At 33.8% G+C, this 26837-nt stretch overlaps 1 protein-coding gene across 3 annotated transcripts in view; it reads right to left on the bottom strand.

Moving 5' to 3' along the window:
* Positions 1–21939: 21939 nt before the first annotated feature.
* LOC114328280 (phosphatidylinositol 5-phosphate 4-kinase type-2 alpha) overlaps positions 21940–26837 on the bottom strand; it is a 122680-nt gene continuing 117782 nt past the window's right edge. For all 3 annotated transcript variants that reach the window (XM_028277093.2, XM_028277092.2, XM_028277094.2), the window contains one exon: positions 21940–25635. In XM_028277093.2, the coding sequence (XP_028132894.1) occupies positions 25400–25635 (236 nt within the window). In that variant the 3' untranslated portion in view covers positions 21940–25399. The remainder of the gene's footprint in view (positions 25636–26837) is intronic.

The raw sequence follows: 26837 nt of genomic DNA, 5'->3' as shown, positions 1-26837 counted from the left end.
TTTGTTTGCAAGCATTATCCGTTTCCGTATTTCCTCTTCCTCGCAGCCGTCCTCAGTTATCTTTACATACCCGCAAGTATATGAGCTGTTTTACTACTTCAATCTTAGCGCCGTCTATTGTCAAATTCTGTAAGTTTCGTTGTTTCCTTGCATGTATTTAGTGCTTTAGTTTTAACTACGTTGATGGATAGCCTTATTTCTTTCGAATTTTCTTCAAGCTCTGCATAAACTTCTGTGATGTCTCTTGTGGTTCTTCCCATCAAGTTTACGCGTACATTACAATCTGTTGTAGACTTGTTTATTAAACAATTTTTGGGTTTACTGACATTTTTCTTATACCTACTATATTCCATACATATATTAAACAGAGTCGGAGCCAGCCCATCTCCCTGTTTTATCTGTTTAGATGTCTGAAAGGGATCTGTTAATTGATTTGAACTCGTACTTGCGCTTCTGTGTGAGTCATGGTGGCTTGAACTAACTTTACCAATTTCCTTGGTATGCAAAAAGCTGGTCAATAGTAGACCGTCGTGGTCTGAATCCCGTTTGGTATTCTCCATGATTTGCTCCGTGAAGTGACTTAACCTCCTATTTATGATTCACGGAGGGAGTGTACTGGTCGACGTGATGTCGTATATTGTCCGTCTCCAAAGATCTCTGTCTCTGGTCATTTCTTTTAACTTATGCATAGGTCGATCTATCTTATGTTGGGGATCTTCCTCGTGATCTTCGGCCTTCAACCTTTCCTTATATAATGAGTCTTTTCATGTTTTCTGTGTTTGTTCTCATAACATGTCCAAAGTTTTAGTTGTTGGAGATGGACTTTACTGGGGAGTCGTTGGCTAACTTTTAGCTCTCTTAAAATTGAATTATTTGTCCTATGGTCGGTCAAAGTAATTCGTAGCATTCGTCTCCAACAGAACATTTCAGTGGCGTCTATCTTTCTTCTTTCAGAATTTCTCAGGGTCCAAGATTCACATCCGTAGGTCAGTATTTCCAATATTAGCAGTTGACCGACCTCATCTTTAAGGCTCTTGAAATTTGACAGTCCTTCCATATTGTGGTCATTTTTGCTGTGGCGACTTTTCCTAGATCACATCTACGTTTTATTTCTTCCTGTAGTGATCCTGTGGTTGTGATTAATGATACCAGATATAAGTATGAGCTCACAACCTCAAAACGATCAATTGTGGTTATGTGTGGATGATTGTTATGTAGTCTATCCACATCCACTATCATGATCTTTGTCTTTGATATGTTTAATTGCAGACCAAATATTTGACTTTCGTTTTCAACCAGTCGTATAAGATCAATCAGCTCTGCTTGACTATTTGCAAGAAGGGCTGTGTCATCTGCGAAACGTAGGTTGTTTATTTTATGACCATTTATTGAGATGCCTTTTTCCCATCCTTCAAGTGCTCTTCTCATAATATGCTCCCCATATATATTGAATAATTGTGGAGATAGTGTACTTCCCTGTCTTGACACCCCGTTCTGGATGAAATTCGTTTGAAAGTGTGTTAAGCACTTTAACTGATCCAGTAGTGTGTTCGTATAGTTCAGTTATAAGCGAAATAAGGTGTTGTAGTACGCCTACTTCTTTTAGTATTCGCCATAAGTGCCTCCACTTGACCCTGTCAAACGCTTTACGATAATCTATAAAGCATATGTACAGAGGAATATTGAATTCCCTAGATTTTTCGATTATCTGTCATATTCAACAGGTGTTCTCGAGTACCTCTACCTTTGGTAAATCCAGTTTGCTCTTGTGGAATTTCTCTTTGAAGGAATGTTTTTAGTCTCTCATTGATTATATGTAGCATTATTTTACTGGCATGTCTGGCATGTTATGGAAGCTGCCTTTTTTATGAATTGTCGTTATTGTAGATTTTGTCCAGCCTTCAGGCCATTGTTTAGAATGCCATATTTGGTTACAGAGTAGATGAAGTAATTTTACGCCAGTTTCTTCTGTGGCTTTGAGCATTTCGGCTGTTATCATATTTGGACCTGGTGCTTTATTATATTTGGGCTTACTCATCGCCAGTCTTACTTCATTTTTAAGTATATCAGGTTTTTCTTCCACATTGTCAGGGATTTGGTTAACAGGTTCTCACACAGTTATAACTGACAGAGTAGGGATATGCCTCTATAGTTTTTGTAACTGAGTTTGTCTCTCTTCTTGTGAATTGGGCATTGTAGTTGCTTTTTTACAGTCTTCTGGAATTTCTTCTGTGTGCCACACGTCTATTATTAGTTTATGGAATAGTTGATTTATTACTCTTCATTGCTTTAATGACATCCATTGATGCCAATTGACGAACTCTTACTGGCTATTCGGATTTTTATGTCAGTATAGTTGTCGCATGTATAGATCATAGTCGACTCCTATTTCCTACTTACCTTCTAACCATCTAACCAATACAGCTATTACGTATTGAAAGAAAAAGTAACCTCTTAGTCAATGACGATTTTTTATATTTTTTTTGTTTAATTTTTTAATTTACCTATAGTTTATTTACTAACCTAATTGACCATTATTTTATAAGATCATCCGATCTAAAAAATAATGAATTCCACTTGACTTAGAAAACGGTCTAAACATTTACTCACGTTTGCAAGTAATAACCTGCAAGAATACATACTTTAGCAAATTCCGAGAAACGTATACATCCGTGACAAAACATCTCGTAACGTGACGATTCGTAACCCCATGATTAGTAACGGCGACAGTTCGTAACTACACTACGCTTCAGAGAAAACGAGCACCCCAAAAATGGGTCATTTTTGATGTCTCGAATTTCCTAAACCTTTTGTCCGATTTAAGTGATTTTTTGAATATGTTATAGCCTTATTCTTTAACAATATAGCTGTATTCATATTGTTGCTAGACACGTAAATTGTCGTCGTATACCGGGTGTACCAATCAAACTGTGCTTTTTTCTTAATGTTCACAACACCCTGTGGAATATTCTAGCCTTTACAAAATACTGAAAAACTTAAAACCCAACTATAGCGTCAGGCTTTCTTAACATTTTGTTTTTTGATTCATTGATATGTTAGATAATAAAAAAGTTACGAACTTCAACAACTAGCCATATTCTTCATCAATACAGAGCGTTTCTAAATAAGTGCGACAAACTTTAAGGGGCAATTCTGCATGAAAGAGTAATGACCGTTTGCTTTTTAAAAGTATGTCCGCAAATGCTTCGTTTCCAAGATACGCGATGTTGAATTTTTTCTTACAAACTGACGATTTATTTATTGCCCTAAAACCGGTTGAGATATGCAAATGAAATTTGGTAGGTTTTAAGAGGTAGTTATTGCGCATTACAATTAAGAATTTAAAAACACCATGTATTGACGAAAAACAAGGCTAGTTGTTAAAGTACCTAACTTTTTTATTATCCATCATAAGCGAATGAATCAAAACAGAATGTTAAGAAAACCTGAGGCTATAGTTGGGTTTTAATTTCAGTATTTTATAAAGGCTAGAATATTCCACAGGGTGTTGTGAACATTAAGAAAAAAGCACACATTGATTGGTACACCCGGTATACAACGACAATTTACCTGTCTAGCAACAATATTATTACAGCTATATTGTTAAAGAATGAGGCTATAACATATTAATAAAATCACTTAAATCGGACAAAAGGCTTAGGAAATTCGAGACATCAAAAATGACCCATTTTTTGGGGTGCCCGTTTTCTCTGACGGGCAGTGTATAACTATTATTTGTAATGTCAAAATAGAATTGTTCTGTTTATTTTTGTTAACGAAACATTTGGATAATAGCCAATTTGTATTGGAATCAAACAGCTGACATCAGAATTAACAACCAGACATCTGAAGAAATTCCTATTCTGAAAGGAGTTAGACAAGGTTGCGTGCTCTCCCCGCTTCTGTTTAATTTGTATGCAGAAAAGATCTTCAGTGAAGCAGTAGAAGACAGGACAGACGGTACAATTGCCAATAGAATAGTCATCAACAATCTGAGATACGCTGATGACACAGTTCTGCTAGCAACAGACAGGGATGATTTGCAGGCACTCCTACATTCAGTTAGGGACCAACAAATAATAAGCCAACAAATGGGTCTGAAAATAAACAAAGAAAATCCACTGGATGGTCATCAGCAAAAACCAAAATATAGCTAATAACTTAGCAGATAGGATAAATGGAGACATGGTGCAGTACTAGCATACAAGTATTTAGGCTGCTGGGTGAATAACAAATGGGACTTATCACAGGAAATCAAATGCAGAATAGAGCAAGCGATAACATCATTTAGGAAAACGCAAAAGGTACCAACCAACAGAGAGCTAAAAATTACGCTAAGAATACGCTTATTACGCTGCTATGTGTTCAGCATTTTGTTTCATGGAATGGAAGCATGGACCCTTACGGAAACAATGTGCTTCTTCTTCTTCAGGTGCTGTACCTACGCTAATAACTTAGCAGATAAGATAAATGGAGACATGGTGCAGTACTAGCATACAAGTATTTCGGCTGCTGGGTGAATAACAAATGGGACTTATCACAGGAAATCAAATGCAGAATAGAGCAAGCGATAACATCATTTAGGAAAACGCAAAAGGTACCAACCAACAGAGAGCTAAAAATTACGCTAAGAATACGCTTATTACGCTGCTATGTGTTCAGTATTTTGTTTCATGGAATGGAAGCATGGACCCTTACGGAAACAATGTGCTTCTTCTTCTTCTTCAGGTGCTGTACCTACGCTAATAACTTAGCAGATAGGATAAATGGAGACATGGTGCAGTACTAGCATACAAGTATTTCGGCTGCTGGGTGAATAACAAATGGGACTTATCACAGGAAATCAAATGCAGAATAGAGCAAGCGATAACATCATTTAGGAAAACGCAAAAGGTACCAACCAACAGAGAGCTAAAAATTACGCTAAGAATACGCTTATTACGCTGCTATGTGTTCAGAATTTTGTTTCATGGAATGGAAGCATGGACCCTTACGGAAACAATGTGCTTCTTCTTCTTCAGGTGCCGTACCTACCCTAATAACTTAGCAGATAGGATAAATGGAGACATGGTGCAGTACTAGCATACAAGTATTTAGGCTGCTGGGTGAATAACAAATGGGACTTATCACAGGAAATCAAATGCAGAATAGAGCAAGCGATAACATCATTTAATAAAATGCAAAAGGTACCAACCAACAGAGAGCTAAAAATTACGCTAAGAATACGCTTATTACGCTGCTATGTGTTCAGTATTTTGTTTCATGGAATGGAAGCATGGACCCTTACGGAAACAATGTGCTTCTTCTTCTTCTTCAGGTGCTGTACCTACGCTAATAACTTAGCAGATAGGATAAATGGAGACATAGTGCAGTACTAGCATACAAGTATTTCGGCTGCTGGGTGAATAACAAATGGGACTTATCACAGGAAATCAAATGCAGAATAGAGCAAGCGATAACATCATTTAGGAAAACGCAAAAGGTACCAACCAACAGAGAGCTAAAAATTACGCTAAGAATACGCTTATTACGCTGCTATGTGTTCAGAATTTTGTTTCATGGAATGGAAGCATGGACCCTTACGGAAACAATGTGCTTCTTCTTCTTCAGGTGCCGTACCTACCCTAATAACTTAGCAGATAGGATAAATGGAGACATGGTGCAGTACTAGCATACAAGTATTTAGGCTGCTGGGTGAATAACAAATGGGACTTATCACAGGAAATCAAATGCAGAATAGAGCAAGCGATAACATCATTTAGGAAAATGCAAAAGGTACCAACCAACAGAGAGCTAAAAATTACGCTAAGAATACGCTTATTACGCTGCTATGTGTTCAGAATTTTGTTTCATGGAATGGAAGCATGGACCCTTACGGAAACAATGTGCTTCTTCTTCTTCACGTGCCGTACCTACCCTAATAACTTAGCAGATAGGATAAATGGAGACATGGTGCAGTACTAGCATACAAGTATTTAGGCTGCTGGGTGAATAACAAATGGGACTTATCACAGGAAATCAAATGCAGAATAGAGCAAGCGATAACATCATTTAGGAAAATGCAAAAGGTACCAACCAACAGAGAGCTAAAAATTACGCTAAGAATACGCTTATTACGCTGCTATGTGTTCAGAATTTTGTTTCATGGAATGGAACCATGGACCCTTACGGAAACAATGTGCTTCTTCTTCTTCACGTGCCGTACCTACCCTAATAACTTAGCAGATAGGATAAATGGAGACATGGTGCAGTACTAGCATACAAGTATTTAGGCTGCTGGGTGAATAACAAATGGGACTTATCACAGGAAATCAAATGCAGAATAGAGCAAGCGATAACATCATTTAATAAAATGCAAAAGGTACCAACCAACAGAGAGCTAAAAATTACGCTAAGAATACGCTTATTACGCTGCTATGTGTTCAGAATTTTGTTTCATGGAATGGAAGCATGGACCCTTACGGAAACAATGTGCTTCTTCTTCTTCACGTGCCGTACCTACCCTAATAACTTAGCAGATAGGATAAATGGAGACATGGTGCAGTACTAGCATACAAGTATTTAGGCTGCTGGGTGAATAACAAATGGGACTTATCACAGGAAATCAAATGCAGAATAGAGCAAGCGATAACATCATTTAGGAAAATGCAAAAGGTACCAACCAACAGAGAGCTAAAAATTACGCTAAGAATACGCTTATTACGCTGCTATGTGTTCAGAATTTTGTTTCATGGAATGGAAGCATGGACCCTTACGGAAACAATGTGCTTCTTCTTCTTCACGTGCCGTACCTACCCTAATAACTTAGCAGATAGGATAAATGGAGACATGGTGCAGTACTAGCATACAAGTATTTAGGCTGCTGGGTGAATAACAAATGGGACTTATCACAGGAAATCAAATGCAGAATAGAGCAAGCGATAACATCATTTAGGAAAATGCAAAAGGTACCAACCAACAGAGAGCTAAAAATTACGCTTATTACGCTGCTATGTGTTCAGCATTTTGTTTTATGGAATGGAAGCATGGACCCTTACGGAAACAATGTGCAAGAGCAGAGAATTGAGACTTTTAAAATGTGGGCTTACCGCAGAATATTGAGGATATCGTGGATGAACAGAGTGACAAATCAAGCGGTAATGCAGCGGCTAAACAAATAAAGAGAAGTACTGAATATCATAAAAAGAAGAAAACTAAAGTACTTTGCCCACGTGATGAGAAATCCTAAATATGAAATGTACATGTAATTATCCAAGAAAATATAGAGAGAACTCTCCATGTAGCAGTAGTTTACTAGTTTAAAGTGAAAATTTAAGAATATATTCTTTAGTTGTAATATTAACAAGAATATAAATAGTATGCAAAAATATATGTGAAATATATTTATAAAGAAGTGGTCTTAAAAAAATACCACTACTTTTAGTGTAGAAAAGTATGCAAAATACATTCACTGAATACATTAAGTAATGCTAATTTTGCTAAAAAAAAATAAATGTTGCCGTTACGAATAGTTGTAGTTACGAACTGTCGATGTTACGAATTGTCCGTTACCATCTGTGGGGTTACTAACTGTCGCGTTACGAGATGTCATGGAACCGTATACATCATAAATATGTACTTGTCCAAAAGAATTTTCAATGCATGAAGTAGTAGAAAACGTTTATAAAAAGTACAAAAAACTGACTTTTGCATATGATCACAGAAATGTCAATAAATATGGCTTCAAGATTACAATTGTGCTGAGCTTGGGAAATTTCAAAAGACTTGTTCATACATAGCAGTGGTATTATTAAATACTATGTTCACAAGCTTTTTTATTAACAGATTTTAATAATTTTAGTCGATATCGATATTAGTACCTATAGTTATTAAGGTAGTAGGATAAATTAAGATTGTTAATATACATAAATTATTTCAACCATTGTATAATTTTTTTATATTGTCCCTGTAAGTAGATTTAGAAATATATAAATTTTCTAAACGCATTGTAATAGTACGAGTAGATATTTACGGATAAGATGTGTAACTTTCAATATTTTCTATTTTTTACAGTTAGTTTACAACTACTATTCGGTCTTCTTCTTCTTCCGTCTGGTTGGTATTCGAGTGCCTGTCTGGTTATATTATTTTGGTCTTTCCTTAGTGTAGGTATGTCCAATCCATTCCCATTTCCTTCTTTTAATCGTGACTGTTTGTTATTTTTTCTTTTGTTCTCCATAGTTCTGCGTTTATTATTTTATCAGGCCGGTATTGTTAGGATTTTTCTTAACGATTTATTTATAAAGGTTTGTATTTTTTGGTAATTGATTCTTCCTGTTACCAAGATTCTGCGCCATGCAATAATACACTCTTAATGCAGCTGCTAAATATTTTGATTTGATTAATTCCCATATGAATCGCTTATTTATGAAAGGATATAAGTCACTATTTTAGGTAAATTGAGATTATGACAAAAATTTGTGTTCAATACTTATATCTAGCGTTTAGTCATAAAAGAATATAAGTCTAGTCTTCAGTAGGTACTGTTGATAGGTAAGTAGTAAATAGAACGTTCCATTTATTTATGAAAAGATATAAGTGTCATTGACTTATATCGTTTCATAAATTTGCCAAACGCAAACTCAATCGCATGGATAGGCTGCATACACCAATGGAAGTTTTTGAAGCAATCTGCAGTTCTGCAAAGAGGCAGAAATTTACTGTACGAATGGTCAGAACTAATGACATTTTGAATTTTAAAAATTGGTGGTCCAAATATTACAAAAAAACGTGCCATTTTGTTGAAACTTCCGCTACATCTATTCAACGTTCACAAAGGAGTCATTCGCCAGTTCCAGCTTTATGGAGTTCCGCTACAATCACAATACAAAAAAGGACTTGTTGAAGCATTGAAGTTTATCGATGGAGCACTAACCAGTTCCTTTGTTCTAAAAAGTCATAACAACGAAAATGTTCAACTTCCAAAGGAACGAGCTTATCCTATGGAAAAAATTCCAATTAACATAAAAATCATTGATATTCAAAAGATTACTAGGTGTCTTCCAGAATATTATCAAGAATTTTATGAGGAAATAATTGGTTGGCCAACCACTGAAGTGGAAAGTACTGAACGTATGAGTATTTTATAAAAAACTGCTTTTAATTTTTTTTTAGTTTAAAATATTTCTTGTGTTAATAACTGGTAATAAAGTTGGCCAATAAACGTTTTTTTTGTTAATTTCGATCAATGCGACCAAAAATAATAGTTTAGACATTTTTTTTTAAATTAATTCGTGAAAAGATGTAAGTCAGACGAATAAAATATTGAATAAAATATCTATTAATTAAAAAAATCAATATACATACAATATTGTTATCAAACTTATAATAAACAAATAAATATTCCAGAAAAAATCACAAATTTTTTATTTGTTTCAAATATAAACAATTTTTTAAAATTATCTCAAAACTTCATTATTGTGACTTATCCTTTCATAAATAAGCGATTCATATATAGCGTGTGTTCCACATTTTATTGAAGGAGTTATATGCATTTTGTGCCTTTACTATTCTTTTTTCTACATCTGCTCTACTACCCCATTTTTCTCCACAATGTATCCCAGATATGTAAAGTTATCTACTTTCTTTATGTTTTTCAGTTGCTTTACTTTTAGTCTCCTGCCTGCAGTTTTTTAAGAGTTTCGTTTTTTTTTTTGTACTTAAAGCTAATTACATTGAACTATTTTGCAAGCTTGTCGATCTTCTTCTGCGTATGATTGCTGTGTTCAGTTTGGAAACAAATATCGTCTGACTAGTTGTGTGTTCTACTTGATACCTGTTTATAATAGTGTCGGGGACAGTACGGATCCTTGTTTACCTCCGCTTTGTACAGGTATATATTCTAGCATTTCTCACGTATGTTCCAGTCTGACTCTGTATCGCTTGTAGGTACCTGATCAGATTGATAAATTTCATCGGTAGTCTATATAGTTTCAAAATCTTCCACATTTACTCTGTTTATATTTTCGAAGGCCTTTTCGAAGTCAATAAACATTGTATTTATATTTCTTTGCCATTTGCTAGCTCGTTCAAAGGTAATTCTTAGAGCACAAAAATATGGTCGATAGTGGAGCGTTTAGCGCGAAAATATGCTTGGTTGCTTCTTTAGTTTCTAGTCCAGCTCTGGCTTCAGTCTGTTCAATATGATCTTGGACATTATTTTGGATGTTGAGCTCAGCAGTGTTATTGCTCGCCAATTCTCGCATCTACTTAAGATCGACCTTTTTGGTATCTTAACAATTACACCCTCGTTAAATTTCTTTGGTAACTCCTCATCGGCCCATATCATGTTAACTTCCTTTTTCTTCTTCATGTGCCTTGTCCTTTGCGGACGTTGGCTATCATCATAGCAATTTTAATTTTGTTTGCGGCGTTTCTGAATAACTTTCACCTATTATAATCTCGTTTTTTCCACAAGCTTGTATCAGTCGACTTCTATTATTATTTCTTTCTTCTAACCCTTAGTTTCCCATAACTGATTTATGTCCTGTATTACCATTCCATATAATTTTAAAAACCGCTTTAAAATAGGCAATTTTTTTTTCATGAAAGATTAAAATCTTTGATATTTAATAACCCAACAAATAAATATTGATTTATTTTAATAACTTTATATAACAAATTTTGCTTAGAATTTATCCCTCTATCGATTTATCAGGTTATTTTTAATAAAAAAAATTTCACCCCCGAGAAGGGGTGGCACGCACCCCCAGGAAAACAGCGCAAGTTGGCACCATGTCACTTTTGTTGAGGTATCCTCTAACTACTCAATAATTTTCATGAAAATCGATGGAGGTTCAACGAAATTCGAGGTGAAAACTTTCAGTGACTACTAATCGCTGGTACCTATGATTAATGTGATTCCTAATACATTTCCAGTGAAAATAATAACTCTTTGATAAGTGTTGGCGATACAATTCTTTTTATATGCGTGTCCGCGAAGATTATAACTCCCAAAATATTTATAAAGAAAAGATGTAGTTCATAATAGATGCCGACGAAAACAATTATTTCCCTTTCTGTTTCTGTTTCTACCGACGAAACAAGTATTTCTGAGAACTTTTTAGTAATTATAATTTTCGTGGACCCAAAAACAGAAATGATGTTTTTTGCTGATACTCCTCAAAAAATAAGTTTTTTCGCTAACACTTTATTAGGGATTATAATTTTCACAATCATATAATCGAAAATAATATTTTTCGCGGCGTTCATTGAAAGTTCTACTCTTACCGGCATTTTTCGGAGTTAGGTATACTTTTCGTAGGCAGCGGCGTAATATGGTAAATTATGTATATCACTTAATTTACCCTACTTCAGGAACTTATTAAAAACAAAAAATTAAAAGTAAAAAAAATTATATATTTGATAACTTTTCCACAAGTAACAAGATATAAACGAGATATAATGCGATAAAACATGTGTATTTTTAAAATAAAAAGAAACTAATATTCACGAAATGCATCACAATTTATATACATTTATTAAAAATGAAATCATATCCTATATACATTTTTAATTTTTACAACTTAAGAGTTTAGACAAGGAAACTCCAAAGTAGGTATAAAATCTACAAAAACTGATATTTTCGGCATATATCCGGCTCCGTATTTGTACGAACTGCATGAGATTTATATATTTAAATCAATGATTTTTTAGTACGCGACGACACAGCACCAATCAGAATTTAGCACTTATAGCTCTATATATTTTATATAATCTTTGGAATGGTCAAAAATAGATCCGTCCGTCTGACATTTGTGGATCTTAAGAAGGCCTATGACTTGATACCTAGAACCAAGCCACGGGAAGCCATCAAAGTTCCACGAATATTAATAAAAACAGTAAAAGCACGCTACAAGAATAGCGAAGTAGCTGTCAAAATGGCAATAGAATATGCAGTCCATTTAAGACGACAATGGGACTACTACAGGGCTGCTCCATATCTCCTGCCTTGTTCAAAATATTCCTGGCAAAAAACCTAAAACCATTGGAAAAGAAAGTGCGAAGGAATGGCGTACCAATAAAAAACGAATACATAAACTTACGTGCATAGAAATCGGCCCACTTAAAGATTTGGTCATTTTTGATGTCTTATATTTCCTAAACCTGTTGGCCGATTTAAGTGATATTTTGAACATGTTATAGCCTGATCCTTTAGCAATACCACTGTAATAATATTGTTGCTAAACGGGCAAATTTTCATTGTATACCGGGTGTACCAATTAAACTGTGTTTTTTTCTCAAAGTTAACATCATCCTGTGGAATATTCTAGCATTTATAAAATACTGAAATTAAAACCAACTATAGCCTCAGATTTTCTTAACATTCTGTTTTTTTATTCATTCGTTTATGTTGGATAATAAAACAGTTAGGTACTTTAACAACTAGACATGTTCTTCATCAATACACGGTGTGTCTAAATAAGTGCGACAAACTTTAAGGGGTAATTCTACATGAAAAAATAATAACAGTTGGCTTTATAAACGTATGTCCGCAAAAAATGTTTCGTTTCCAAGATAAGGGGTGTTGAATATTTTCTTACAAACTGACGATTTATTTATTGCTTTAAAACCAGTTGAGATATGCAAATATAATTTGGTAGGTTTTAAGAGATAGTTATTGCGGATTTTTTGACATAAAACTAAAAGTTGTATATTCACCATTAGCGTGCATACTGGTAATATGATCGGTCATAATACACGTATGCGCGCTAATGGTGAATATTAAATTCTTAATTGTATGTCAAAAAATGTGCAATAACTACGTCTTAAAACCCACCAAATTTCATTGACATATCTCAACCGGATTTAAAACAATAAAATAAATCGTCAGTTTGTAAGAAAAAATTCAAAATCCCGTATCTCGGAAACGAAACATTTGCGGACATACGTTTATAAAGCCAACTGCCATTATTTTTTCACGCAGAAATACCCCTTAAAGTTTGTCGCACTTATTTAGACACACCGTGTATTGATGAAGAACATGTTCAGTTGTTAAAGTTCCTAACTTTTTTATTATCCAACATGAACGAATGAATAAAAAAACAGAATGTTAAGAAAGCCTGAGGCTATAGTTGAGTTTTAATTTCAGTATTTTATAAATGCTAGAATATTCCACAGGGTGATGCGAACTTTGAGAAAAAAACACAGTTTGATTGGTACACGCGGTATACAATGAAAATGTACCTGTTTAGCAACAATATTATTACAGTGGTATTGTTAAAGAATCAAGCTATAACATGTTCAAAAAATCACTTAAATCGGCCAACAGGTTTAGGAAATATGAGACATCAAAAATTACCAAATTTTTAAGTGGGCCGATTTCTATGCACGTAAGTTTACATGAGGCCCCTAGAACACAAAGAGTATGACATGTTATTGAAAACATGCTAAGTAGACCCTATCTAGATTTTTTAAATTTGTCTAGAATTTTAAACAAAGTTCACTTTGTACACCCCAAGAGGTGTAAGTGCTTTGAAGTAAGGTGCTAGGGGGTTCTAAGGGCCTCATATTATACACTAAGTTTTGCTGATGGCCCAATAGTAATTGCACAAGACGAAGATGAATTCCTAACAACCGAGAATACAGAAATAAAACCACTGGAAATAGACGAAGGTAAACAAATCAAAGGAACAGGCCAGGACAAGTATTTAGGTTTCATAATATCAAACAAAAAAAAAACAAACTGAAGAAGATATAAAAAATAGAGTAGGACAAACAAGAGACATACGAAGATTGAAGCCGATACTGTGGAATAAGAACCTCAGTATAAAAATAAAAGAATATATAACACCATGACAAGAAGCATCCTGACTTATGGGTGTGAAAATTGGATAATAAATAAGAAATCCAAAAACAAAATAAGCGCAACAGAGATGGAATTTCTAAGGAGAAGCTGTAAGCTAATAATTTCACGTATGTACCTACATACCTTAATTATTGTACATTTAAAACGAACTAACTCATTCTCTTGTAAAACGTACAAATACGTGTCGGATTAAAAGACTAACATGTACATTTAATTATTTTAAAATTTCACAGTGACTAATAGATCAGGTTCATTCCACAATTCACAAATATTTAATATTTCTACGTCATACTCATAAACTACAAATTAATTATACGATAATGGAAGTTTTTACTTGTTTTTTTTTTATTTCATTTAACATTATACGCGTTAGCAACATCCATTTATCAGAATTTTGGTAAAACGTGAATTGCTCTAAAATCTTAAAATCACTTTATTTTCTCCCTGTACTTACTTTGAGAAATTACTTGTTTACCTCCTAAATATTTTATTTGTGGCTTATACGAACAGTGATTTAACAGATACAACAATTTTCAAATGACGCGTTTGGTGTTGATAAAAAACCTTTTAATTTATTTATAAATATTTAGATACCCTGAAAAATCTCGTGGGATAGCCAGAAAAACCAGAAAAAAACTTCCATATAATAATATACAACGTAGGACATGAAAGAATTTTGAAGAGTTCGATTTACAATGCAGAAATCGTTATTGAGACTAAAAATGAATACCGAAAGATTATTTGGCAAGTTTAGAGATGTAATATTTGTTTATATTCATTTAATTACCAAAGATACATGTATCTTATACAGCATTTAAGAGTAAGTTCATTTAAAAGCTTATTGGTTACCTTCTCAAAGCATAACATAAGAATATAATAAACTTGTAGTAATGTAGATAAAAGGCATTATATTTAATTTCGATTCAGAGATCATTACCATCTTTCTATGGACCATTTCGAACTCTGTTGTTCTCATCAGGAAAGCAAATGTAATGATGCTCAACTGATGATGATGAGAGCATCATTACAGTTGCTTTCCTGATGAGAACAAAAGAGTTCGAGATGGTCCATAGAAAGATGGTAATGATCTCTGAATCGAAATTAAATATAATGCCTTTTATCTACCCACGGTTTTACTCACGTATCGAGTACTAGGAAGCAGATTTGTTGATCTTTACCTCGGTGAATTGATATGTTGTGGAGTGCAACTATGTAGACTCCTAATGTCTCTACATTCATCACCCTTTTCCTTGCAATTTTTAGAAGGATGGGAATAGGTATAAGAGAGAATCTGTTTCCGAACTAAGAAATCCAAAGATTTTATTATTTTTAAACATTTATTTGTTTGAAAATGCAGTCTTTTGGGTTTCGACATTTTGTAGTAATGTATTCTGTATAATCTGCAATATATTCATTTTTAGGGGTAAAAACTTTGCCTACGTAACCTTATGTACAACGTTGTGCACTTTTTTAAAACAAAAAAAGAAAATGAGGAAAACTATACCGGGAAAATGACCAAAGATTGGCTAATATCCGAGTTCATCCCAATACCCAAAAAACCCAACGCAATGAAATGTGCGGAATATAGGACGATCAGTTTGATTTTAAAAGTATTTTTGCGAGGAATTCAAGAACGTGTCTACAAAAAACTAGACGATAGTATAACAGGAAACCAACTGGGATTTAGCAAAGGCTTTGGCACTAGAGAGGCATTATTTACTATTCAATCACTCATAGAATGGTGTCGAGATGTCAACTGTGACGTATCATATGCCTGGTCGACTTTGAGAAAGCCTTCGACAAAATACACCACGAAAGGCTTGCAAACATATTACGGAACACAGAAATAGATGATCAGGATGTGAGAATCATTATAAATTTATACCGATATCAGAAAGCCATAATTCGAGTAGACCAACAAAATCTAAAGAGATTCCAATAAGAAGATGAGTACGACAAGGATGTGTACTATCCCCTCTACTTTTTAATATGTGCGCAGAAGAAATGTTTAAAGAGGCACTAGAAGACACCAATGAAGGCATATCAATTAACGGTACATTAGTGAATAATCTCAAATATGCAGACGATACAATACTCATTGCGGACAGCAATGGGACAGAAGGGCAAATTTTGGTTAATCGCACTACGCAATTCTGCGAGACGTATGGAATGACTCTGAACACAAAAAAAAAACAAAAATCATGATTGTCAGTAAGAACAAGATTGAAGACGAATCAATCTACGTTAAAGAAGAAGCTTTAGAGAAAGTACCCAGATATTTGGGACGTGAACTAAATGTTAAATGTTTGGGATGTGAACTTAACATTTTTCTTTTTTCAGAAAAATTACCAAGACCAAATGTTAATCTATAAGAACAAGTAACTCAAGTGAATGATCAAGAAAAAAGTGAATTTAATGAAGAGAATCAATTCATATTGTAATTAACTATTTAGATGGGAAATAAGCCACAATTAAATTGAAAAAATAATTTTATTAACGTTTCGACGCCCAAATCGGGTGTCGTCAAAATACAAAATACTACTAAAATAAACAAAAATGTTGTTGCTTAGTAAAAAATTCTTCTAATAATTTATTTAATCTGACTCATTTATATTGGCAATTCAGACGTATATTATACATTTTAAAGTAGAAGACTTTAAAATGATATCGGCAATATTTATGAGTTGCGTTCCTGGGACGACTTTACTAAAAGATAGTTCATTCGATTACATGAAATCAATCCCAACTCAAGAATATCCGTCACAAAAAAATCATAGCATGTGATCTGTCTTTAAAAAGACAACCAAATGCAACGATGACAGTAAATTCTCGCATTAGACATTCCATAGTAAATCACGATGGAAAACCTGGAAAAAACCTCGTGATACTATCCCGACATCGTAAGTATTTGGTCTTACATTTAATTTACTTTCACAAATGAAACCAATTGTGTCGCAAATTCCTCGGTAGAATGCAGTAGGATGTGGTTACCCATACTGAAAGAGGAAGTCAATAGAAAGAAAATACCACGATCAGTAAGTCAACAACATACGAGTTAGTACATATTTTATATTTTAGTATTACTTATTGTATATCTATGTATCCTGTGGGAGTTTTATATCTATGTATAGATATGGATATGGATACTGTATATCTATGTATTATTAATATTAGTTATAATTTAAACATATTAAAGTCAGAATTTGGTATTAGTTTTTGAAAGTAAATTAAATGTAAGACCAAATACTTATGATGTTGGGATAGTATCACGAAGTTTTTTCCTGGTTTTCCCTCGTGATTTACTATGGAATCTCTAACGCGAGAATTTTACTGTCATCGTTGCATTTGGTTGTCTTTTTAAAGACAGATCACATGCTATGATTTTTTTGTGACGGATATTCTTGAGTTGGGATTGATTTCATGTAATCGAATGAACTATCTTTTAGTAAAGCCGTCCCAGGAACGCAACTCATAAATATTGCCGATATCATTTTAAAGTCTTCTATTTTAAAATGTATAATATACGTCTGAATTGCCAATATAAATGAGTCAGATTAAATAAATTATTAGAAGAATTTGTTTACTTAGCAACAACAATTTTGTTTAATTTAGTAGTATTTTGTATTTTGACAACGACACCCGATTTGGGCGTCGAAACGTTAATAAAATTATTTTTTCAATTTAATTGTGGCTTATTTCCCATTTAAATAGTTAATCATAAAAAAGCCACAAGGAAATAGCTTCAGAACGACAATTCATATTGTAAATATAATGAACAAAGTATTACTGAGATCTGTATTAACATAATATTGCTATTCGAATACACTTTATAACACAAGTAGTTGTGGTATTAGATTTAAATTACTTGCATCAACTTTATTAATCAATCATTATTATTATGGGTTTCCCTTGACAACACCAAACATCTTGGTAAAATCATTATGACGGTTTTGTATACATTTATTGTCGTTGTTTAAGCAATATTTATGTATATTCCAGTATTCTAACGTCTTAATCCCTTCTGATAGGTGTACATACAACTCGAAAACCATGGCTTAAATGAGTGAATTACAAATTGTGGCCACACCCACCCTCTTGACCAGATTTAGCACCATTTGACTTCTTAACTTTAGACAATCTTGGAAAATTTAAATCAAACAAATAGGTGAGAGCAGCCCTTTCACTTCAGAAATGTGATTCACTAATTAAAAGAATCCTGGAATAAGTCTATTGAAACTCAGAGAGATTTTATTGAATAACGAAATAAACTTAAAAACGATGTTATATCTCCATCTATTTATGCTTGCTATGCTAAAAAACCCGCTAAAACAATTAAAAATAAAAAGGATCCATGCAGATTGATTGAACAAATATTGCTTTAGCACTTTTTAAAATAAATATTATTCTGCGATGTTCGCTATAAAAGTGAAAACCGTCATAATGACGTCACCCGTCATTTATTATTATTTATTAACTTTATTATTTGAATTTGACAAGATATTGAGCAACGGACAACTAGAAAAAGTTGTTAGAGACGATTCATTAATTTATTTAGGCGTATCTTCAATTTAAGTATATTTAACAACGTTTAAAAAATGATGCGACAAAAACTATACAGTAGTTACGTATGAGTCAACTATAAGTCATAAGGAGTGTATCAGATTAAATGTATGTTTCAAGATATGGCATTAAAATGACATATAGTTGAACAAATAATTACTTCCCAAGGTTTTTTTAAGTCGCAAAAACCTCAGTTTTCATTAGACTATATGAATATTTTCACTATCTTAGGTAATAAGATAATTAGAAGCAAGCCACAGAGTCTTGGCTCGAGAGTTTATGTAAATAAATGGAAAACCTCAAAAAACACGACAGTTTCAACCTCCATAACAAACTTAAATATACCTTTGGAATTAAAAAACTGAAAATGCAGACCCAAAAAATTTTGATCACGAACTAGAGTGCAAAAAATGAGAGAGATACATCAGTGACCTACCTGATACTACCTGTGCCAACCAGTTGGATAGAGGTCCCAGTCTATTGAAATCAGAAGACAGAAAAACAATGCAGCAAGCCAAAAAGAATAAAGCACCTGTACCAGCTCAAATCCCTGCTGAGCTACTTAAACTTTTGGACGAGGAAAACATTACCTACTTAACCACTTTCTTTAACAAAATTTATAACGAAGGCAAAATATCCGATGATTGGTTGGAGTGACTGTTTATAACATTACCAAAGAAAAGCAGGCCCACCAAATGCAGCGACTTTATTCTAATCAGTTTGATGAGCCACACAGGTATTGAAACCAATGACCCAATTGAAACCTCAATACTCTGGGTATTGGGACCGTGCAAGTTCGGCAAAGCGACACCTATTTCTACGCTCTGCAACTTTATTCGCACTTTTAATTATATTGGCCAATTATATTAGTCCTGGTTACTGGATAATTGTCAAGGCCATAGTCCAAAAAAATAATAAGAAGAAAAATAAGATTCAGGTTATGTTATTAAAACGTAAACAATTGTATGTAGTAAATAAAATAAGTTATTAAAATGCAGTACTGCAAGCAAAATACAATTAATTAAATTTACCTTTATATAATAATTGCATATCATATCAATATTGTGGAGCAACATATAATTTTTCTTCTTCAATGACAGTAGATATGAAAATGTACATCAATTTGACAATTTCAATTGACAATATGAATTATTTAAGAAAGTTGCAATATTTCTCCACTATTCGCGCACGATCGTTTCTCAATTGCCTTCCAAGTACTTGCACACCGCGAATTGAGATTTTGAAGAGGAAGAGCAGACTAAATAGGGGAAAAACTGGAAGAGAAGAGATTTAAGATACTAATGAAGAGTGGCTTAGCTCAGAAGAACAAATCGAATAGGCAGAGAGACACTAAATCTCAAGTGAGTATTCGGGCTAGCTTCAATACACTGAATATTGGCTTTGAGATATAAAATCAGAGAGATGGGATAATGAAATGATAGAAACAAGGATGAAAATGAAACTTGTTAATACCAAAAATTGAAGGCAACTAGATAAGAACGATGGAAATAGAATGATATGAAAAGTACGACAAGGAGAGAAGAAGAAGGGCGCCAACTTGAGAAGACAGCTCGGCTTTCTGGGCCGAGAATTTGAAAAGCTCGAGGTTTTTGAAGTAACGAACGACAGGAAATAAATGACGCTTGATACAATGACCTGAAATACAAAAATACTCGATATTTACCTAGGATACTTACTCACAGGATACTTTTACGAATTATACAAAACCGAGTATTCCTTTTGTGCGAAAGCAGAATAGTTAATAAGCAATTTGGATTTAGAAATGGTCTAGGAACTAGAGGCACTATTTTGTATGCGCGTTCTCTTACAAAAAAGTTGTGAGTTCCGAAAGAACGTTTATGTTTTGTTTCATCGACTTCGAGAAGACATTCAACCGAGTACCTACAATACAATACACTTTTCGATTGTCTACGGGCAGCAGAACTTGACCACTAGCAACTTGACAACTAGCCTCTATCCAAATTGGAGATAGTCGTACTGAAAAGCTATCTATCAAACGTGGAATACAAGGTTGTGTTTTGTCACCAGGTCTTTTTAATCTACACTCTGAAGAAATCTGGTGCTTTGAATTACAAACAAGGGGGAGTAAGACCAGGAGGAGAACTAATCAACAATATCAGATACGCTGACGATACAGCCGTTCTTGCAGAACATTTATAAGACCTCCAGACATCAGTAAATATAGTCTAGTTTACCCATAAACACTATAAAGAGTAGAAAAACAGCTCCAATTAATAGCAAGAAAAATCTGTGTTTTTCCTAAAAATGTTTAGCTGTTATCTGAAAAATTATAAAAATGCTATATCTTGATACATTACCATTAAGTTGGATTTAAAGGAAACTAGAACCGTTTGATTCATTCATTTGCATATTTTATAGAAGCTCTCTTATTATGTGTCAGTGTGACTTAGATTGTGATTATCGATGAAAAATCGTGTCGAAAAAACAGTGTTATATATGTATTTCTGCAAATAAATGAAACATAAGAATAAACACGAAAATAATATAATTCGGAACGAGGTAAGTAAGCACTTGTTTAATATGCACAGTCACCTATTGACCCCATAACTTAAAATAAAACTGTCCACGTCTATATCTAAATAAAAAATGAGGAAAAACAAAGTCTTACATATCTTCTTCGATTTAAACCACGTCCGAGAGTAATTCAAAACGACCAAATTTTACCACGTCTAGGTCTTGTTCGGTACATCCATAGTCCCCGTAACACACGGCCAGAGCATCGAAATTTGGCAACAGTGCGTAGAGGTCCTATAAAAATATCTGTGTTTAAGCATTGTATTTTGTTGATATTTTAAAAACGTTTCCAAGAAAAAGATTTTCTTTTAGAGAAAGTGCTGTTCCAAAAATATTTCCAGGACTTCCAAAATATTTGACAATGCAAGCAGATCGTGCTAAAAGGAACAGTCCTATGAAAAAGAGAGAAATAATTAATTAGCCAACAACAATAACAACACCACTGGCTTCAAGTTTTGTGATATTGAACTTTGTAGTTTGAGTGAAAATTTTAAGAGGAAGTTTATTTTAGTTATTACCTGGCGAGATGGAAGTGACATCAAAAAGAAAATCTCATTTATTTTGAGTGTGTTGTTATTCTGAAGCCTAGTTCAGAAACATTATTATCAACTTTATTTTGATAAATTTGAAGCTAATTTATTAACAAACAACTTCCAATTTAAATAGTACAAAAGGGTTTATCCGCCAAACACTAAAAGGTAGAACGATATAATGGGCCCTCTATTTGACAGTTCGAGCGCGTTGCCAGATCTAATACGACGGCCTGTTCAAATGAAAAGGAGGCATGTTACCCGGTGTGAACAATCGTACCTGTGCGAATCGTTCCGCTGTGGTTATTTATTCTGTGGTTCCGCAAACTTAAAGATGAGCTTAGCCACGGTGCGCTATGTATCTCATATAGATAAAAATCTGGTTATTTGAATTACCCTCGTTAAGTGGTTGTTTCGTTAAAAGTACTTATCAGGAAAACAAGCAAGATTCTTGAAAACATTTTATTATCTTCGATAATATGAGTTTCAAGAAATACGCTGAAACTCACCTTAGCACTAAATTAAAGCATATTAAATTTTAGCTTGTAGTATTAAAAAGTTATAATAAAAAACTATTCTTCTAGTTAGAAGAGGACAGACTTAACTTTACCACTTGTTACACAATAATAGTCAAGTGCCTTGAACGAGTCAAACGACCCATAGGAAACCAAATAGGAAATTCTAAACTGGTGAATTTCTGTTACCGTAGTTATTTTACATCAAAAGTCATGAGAAACTATTTGTAGAGGACTGAAATCTGCATTGAAAAAACAAAACGATACAATTGTTTTACGAATTAAACACATTTCAAAATTTTCTAAAAATATAATACATTTTCCAGAGTATTGTTGTAAAAGTTAGACCACACGTAGTGCAGAATATCTATCACGAGTTGTGTTCAGTCACATTGTGATTTAAAGCAACCCGTTATACGCATTCTGCACTACGTGTGGCCCAACTTTTACAACAATATCCGAGAAAAGGTAATATTATTATATTTTTGCAAAATTTTGGAATGTGATTAATTCGTAGAAGAATTTTAATTCTTTTCTTTAATTCTTTAGTTTCCTATGGCCTGTTTGACGATTCACTTCTTGGCATACGTGTTTCAATACTTGTTTCCTTTAGTGAATTATATGATAACATAGAAAAGGTGCGAATTCGAAGGAACCTTCTCTAAAATCATCTTTTAATAGATTAAATATGACAACACAGGACGATACATCAAATTGCATGTCTTAAATGACTATCTAAGCAAGTTCTGCTCAAAATATTAATTTTAAACAGTTCAATAGTTAAGAACGCAAAGTTCAACAATGTCAAGAAAAAGTATATGCGTCAAAATATACTGAAATACTTTGTCAATACGGAATTAACAACATATTTATTGTTGTTAACACAGGTAAAGTTAAACATCTCCACATCTAGTTTAAAAAATCCACCAACAGAAGCTCCAACAGACTAGAATCCACACTATGTGTCCAAACACATCCGATAGTTGGCAAATATTACTGACCATGTTTTATTTTTTTGTTTATTTTTGTTCGCACATAATTTTTAGTTAGTAAAACAATCATTTCTTCCGAAAACAATAATCGAGAATATTCTCTGATATGGCCAGTTAAATTTTACACACTCTCAGACTCATAACCTCTCTCTGTAAAGGCAAAAACATGACTTCGTTAGATTGACACATAAATTTTAGAAATCTTAATCTTACGTGTTTTTAATTTGAATGAGCCATAAAATATTTTACCAAGAACGTATATATGAATTAGAAATTTGCTCTATACAGTAATTTGTTCAACTCATACCATTCAATGCCAATAACTAGCATGTCACTCAATAAGTCCCACGTTGAACTTTAGAGGTCGCCACTAACAAATCCATATACAGAAAGCATCAACCGTCAAACGTCACTTGTCAAGATTTGAGCTCAATTTTAGGTTTGTTCCAACACGACCGAGAACCGTCACGAAACGGTAACGCTCCTGCGCAGTAAAGAAAATTCGTTCCAACAAAAATATGATCGTCATCGGATCGTCCTTCCCACTGTTCCAACAAGAATTGTGATCTTTCGGTGACGGTTTCGTGATGATCATTTCAGTAATCGGGCAAATGCATAATGTGCTGGTTGGATGACTTGAGCACTAGGATTTAATTCTTTAAATTTTTTGAGCCTTTGATCGACTAAAAGCACACAAGCTGTCACCAACAAAAATGACAAATATATGATTACCATCATGGGACGATAACTGGGCGATACAATTACGAACATGCGCACAACAAACGGTACAAGTAGTTTCGTGACGGTTTCTGGGCCGTCCAAAAGTTCATGTTGGAACAAACCTTTTGTCATCGTCAGCTAACTTTTAACCTAGTAAATAGGGAAAACAATACACATCCATGTTCTCCCTATCTACTATGTCACAGGTGTAGAATTTAGCTATAAAGTATGGCAAAACTTAACTCACAGACTAGTTCGAGATTTCCAACTGAAGACTTAGGTTGGTTCAATGTAACATGGCAAGAAGCAAGAGTTGTTTTTATTTTTAACTTTCCCACTGATTGATTATAAACTTGGCGGGGGCAAAAGTTGTTTGTCCTAACGTGGAGCATCCTCCTAAGAAAATTATCATACCAATTGGACTTTGAGCTCCGAAGATACAATACGGTTACTATAACCTATACTATAAAACCTTAATTCGACCAATAGCATACTATGGCAGTGAAGCATGGGTTCTGAAAGAAACATCCAAAAACAAACTCGACAGGAGTTCGAAAGGAAAGTACTGAGAAGAATAGAAAATACTGAGAAGAATACTAGGACCTGTGAGAGAAAACGGAATATTCAGAATTCGATACAACAACGAGCTTTATCAACTTCATAAAAGGAAAAACGCTTGTCAGACTTCATTAGAATGCACGGATTGCAATTGGCCGGACATGTGATAAGAATGGGAGAGGTTATGCTACCAAAAAGAGCACTGAACGCTAGAATGCAGGGAAAGAGACCGGTTGGAAAGCCAAGAAAGCGCTGGGAAGACACACTAAACAGCGACGCACAAGCCCTTTTAGGAGTCCGTGTATGGAGAAGAGCAAGCAAGGGTGGAGGCAAAAAATAAGGAGGCCAAGGCTCAATTTGGACTGTAGTGCCATAGAAGAATAAGTAAAAAGTGAATCTTTCTCAATTCCCAATCGAATCACAAAGACACTAGAATCGACCTACTGCAAGATTCAACGACGAAGGAAGAGTTGGGCGCCAAGTCCGTGAGACAGGGAAGCAAAAAAAAACCGTTTAATTGATAGAGAAGGTGGTTTGAGTCAGTGTACCACTTTAGAAAGAGGACTATGTTGACGAATATGTTCGGAATTATCCCTAAAAAACTGTCGTTTCATTAGTTGAACCCGAGACTTATTAACTGAAGTATATTCTGTAGAAGTTCACTTAAGATCTGTTCTAAAAGTTGCAAAATTTATTTTCCACGAAGAACAAGTCTCTTTACTATTACAATAGTTTATTATAAGTCACAGAAATATTTTTTGTCCAACAGAGTATCATAAAATTATTATAGCTATTCCAACTTTGAATTTAATGTAAATTTATATCCAATAACTTTTTTTGTCGTTTTAAAAACCTAATAATACTAATTTTACTTTTTTCTTTATAAATCTTTGAAAATAAAATAAAATGTATCACAATATTTACGTTAAGTCAATTGATTTATACAAACTAATGAATAAAATACTGACCAAATTGCATAGCAATTTGCTAGTCTATTGCAAACATTTGGTTAATCAAAAATTCGCAAAATATGTGGAATATGCGCAGGTAAAGTGATTAAGATTTCGAATTCATCCTGCCAATCTATAAAGTAACAGAAACGTTGCATCGTTACAATAGCTTTTACTCAATGGCTTTCGACATGAAATCAATAAACCGCCTGGCATACTGTTCGGGATCACAGGTACTTATTCCATCGACGTTCGAGCCGTACTTCACGGTCTTGGCTGCTTTGGCGGCCTGCTTCTTGACGCCGTAGTGGGTGAGGACGTCGATGATGGCTATGAAGTAGATCTCTTTGACGGGCGCCGAGTCGGACGACGGTATGGCGTATATGTCTAACTCCGGGATGATGCCACCTGAAAATATAAGCAGCGCATGCGGTTATTTCTAATAAAAAAACATGTGCACGTGGTTTTTGGTGTTCGCCTAAAGGCATAAAAGTAAAAAAGCGCAAGACGCATGAAAGCACGTGAAAAAAAATGATGAACGTATTCAATTATCAATAAATATCAAAAATAGTTCTAATAATTATTTTTTTAATAATTCATAATTCATTCATCACATCAAATTTATATATCTACAGGGTGTTTCATTACTAATTAAAAATATTTTAACTGTAGATTACTGGGCTCAAAATATCAGGGTTTACCCAAATTACCAAATAAAATGTGGCTTCTTACTGAGTTACAGGGTGTTTTATTTAAAATTTTAAAAACTATTTGTACCCAGTATTTAAAAAATATAGGACATATCCTTGTCATACTTGCCAGTAAGTGTAGGTACCTAGTGTACACCCTACTATATTATGTTAAATAAACGATTCTAGCTGCTACCAGAGGCGTACGACATGGGAAAGTGAATGGTTGACCTTTCTGTAATTGCACACCACTGTAGGAATTACTATTTTAGTGCCATGTTTCGATTCTCCAATACTTTTTGTGTAAATAATATACTTTTCATTCGTAAAGATAAAGTTATTATTTTTCGAGATATTTGACGTTAAAAATCAAGCGGCACAGTTATTTTGATTAATGTATTATGTCGCTGTTTTTGGATCATACGCTTGCATTTATTACACAAATGAAATTTTAAGCTTATTGAGGTAAATGGGCGTCACATTGAACATATTTTATAAAAAGTTAAAAAGTGCTTTTTGATATTTTCGCGTTATTAAAATTATTGTTATTTTATTTAGATTATAACAATTTGTTTTTAAATGTTGAATGCATTTATTCGTTTTCAAGAATTTTCAACAAATAACATTATGTTTATATGTTAATAGCAATTAAAAGGGCACCGCACATCTTATGGAAAATATAATGCCACTCAAATGAAATACAATTTACATGAATAGATTGGTCTTGAAATCTAAAATCAAATGGAAATGTACGTGTGTCAAAGAGAGAAAAAAGAATGTGTGTGTACATTGTACGCACGTAAGAAGTTATTCTTCTATTATATGATTCCAACGAAATTAATATGTACTTTAAACAGTTTATTTATATTTTATTTAAATATTAAACTAATTTTAGTACTTACTACTTTCCAAAAATTTTTA

This window comes from Diabrotica virgifera, chromosome 3 (genome assembly GCF_917563875.1).
Source record: "Diabrotica virgifera virgifera chromosome 3, PGI_DIABVI_V3a".
Lineage (NCBI taxonomy): Eukaryota > Metazoa > Arthropoda > Insecta > Coleoptera > Chrysomelidae > Diabrotica > Diabrotica virgifera.
The sequence above is the reverse complement of the archived record's forward strand: the minus strand, read 5'-3'. Positions and strand labels throughout refer to the sequence as shown.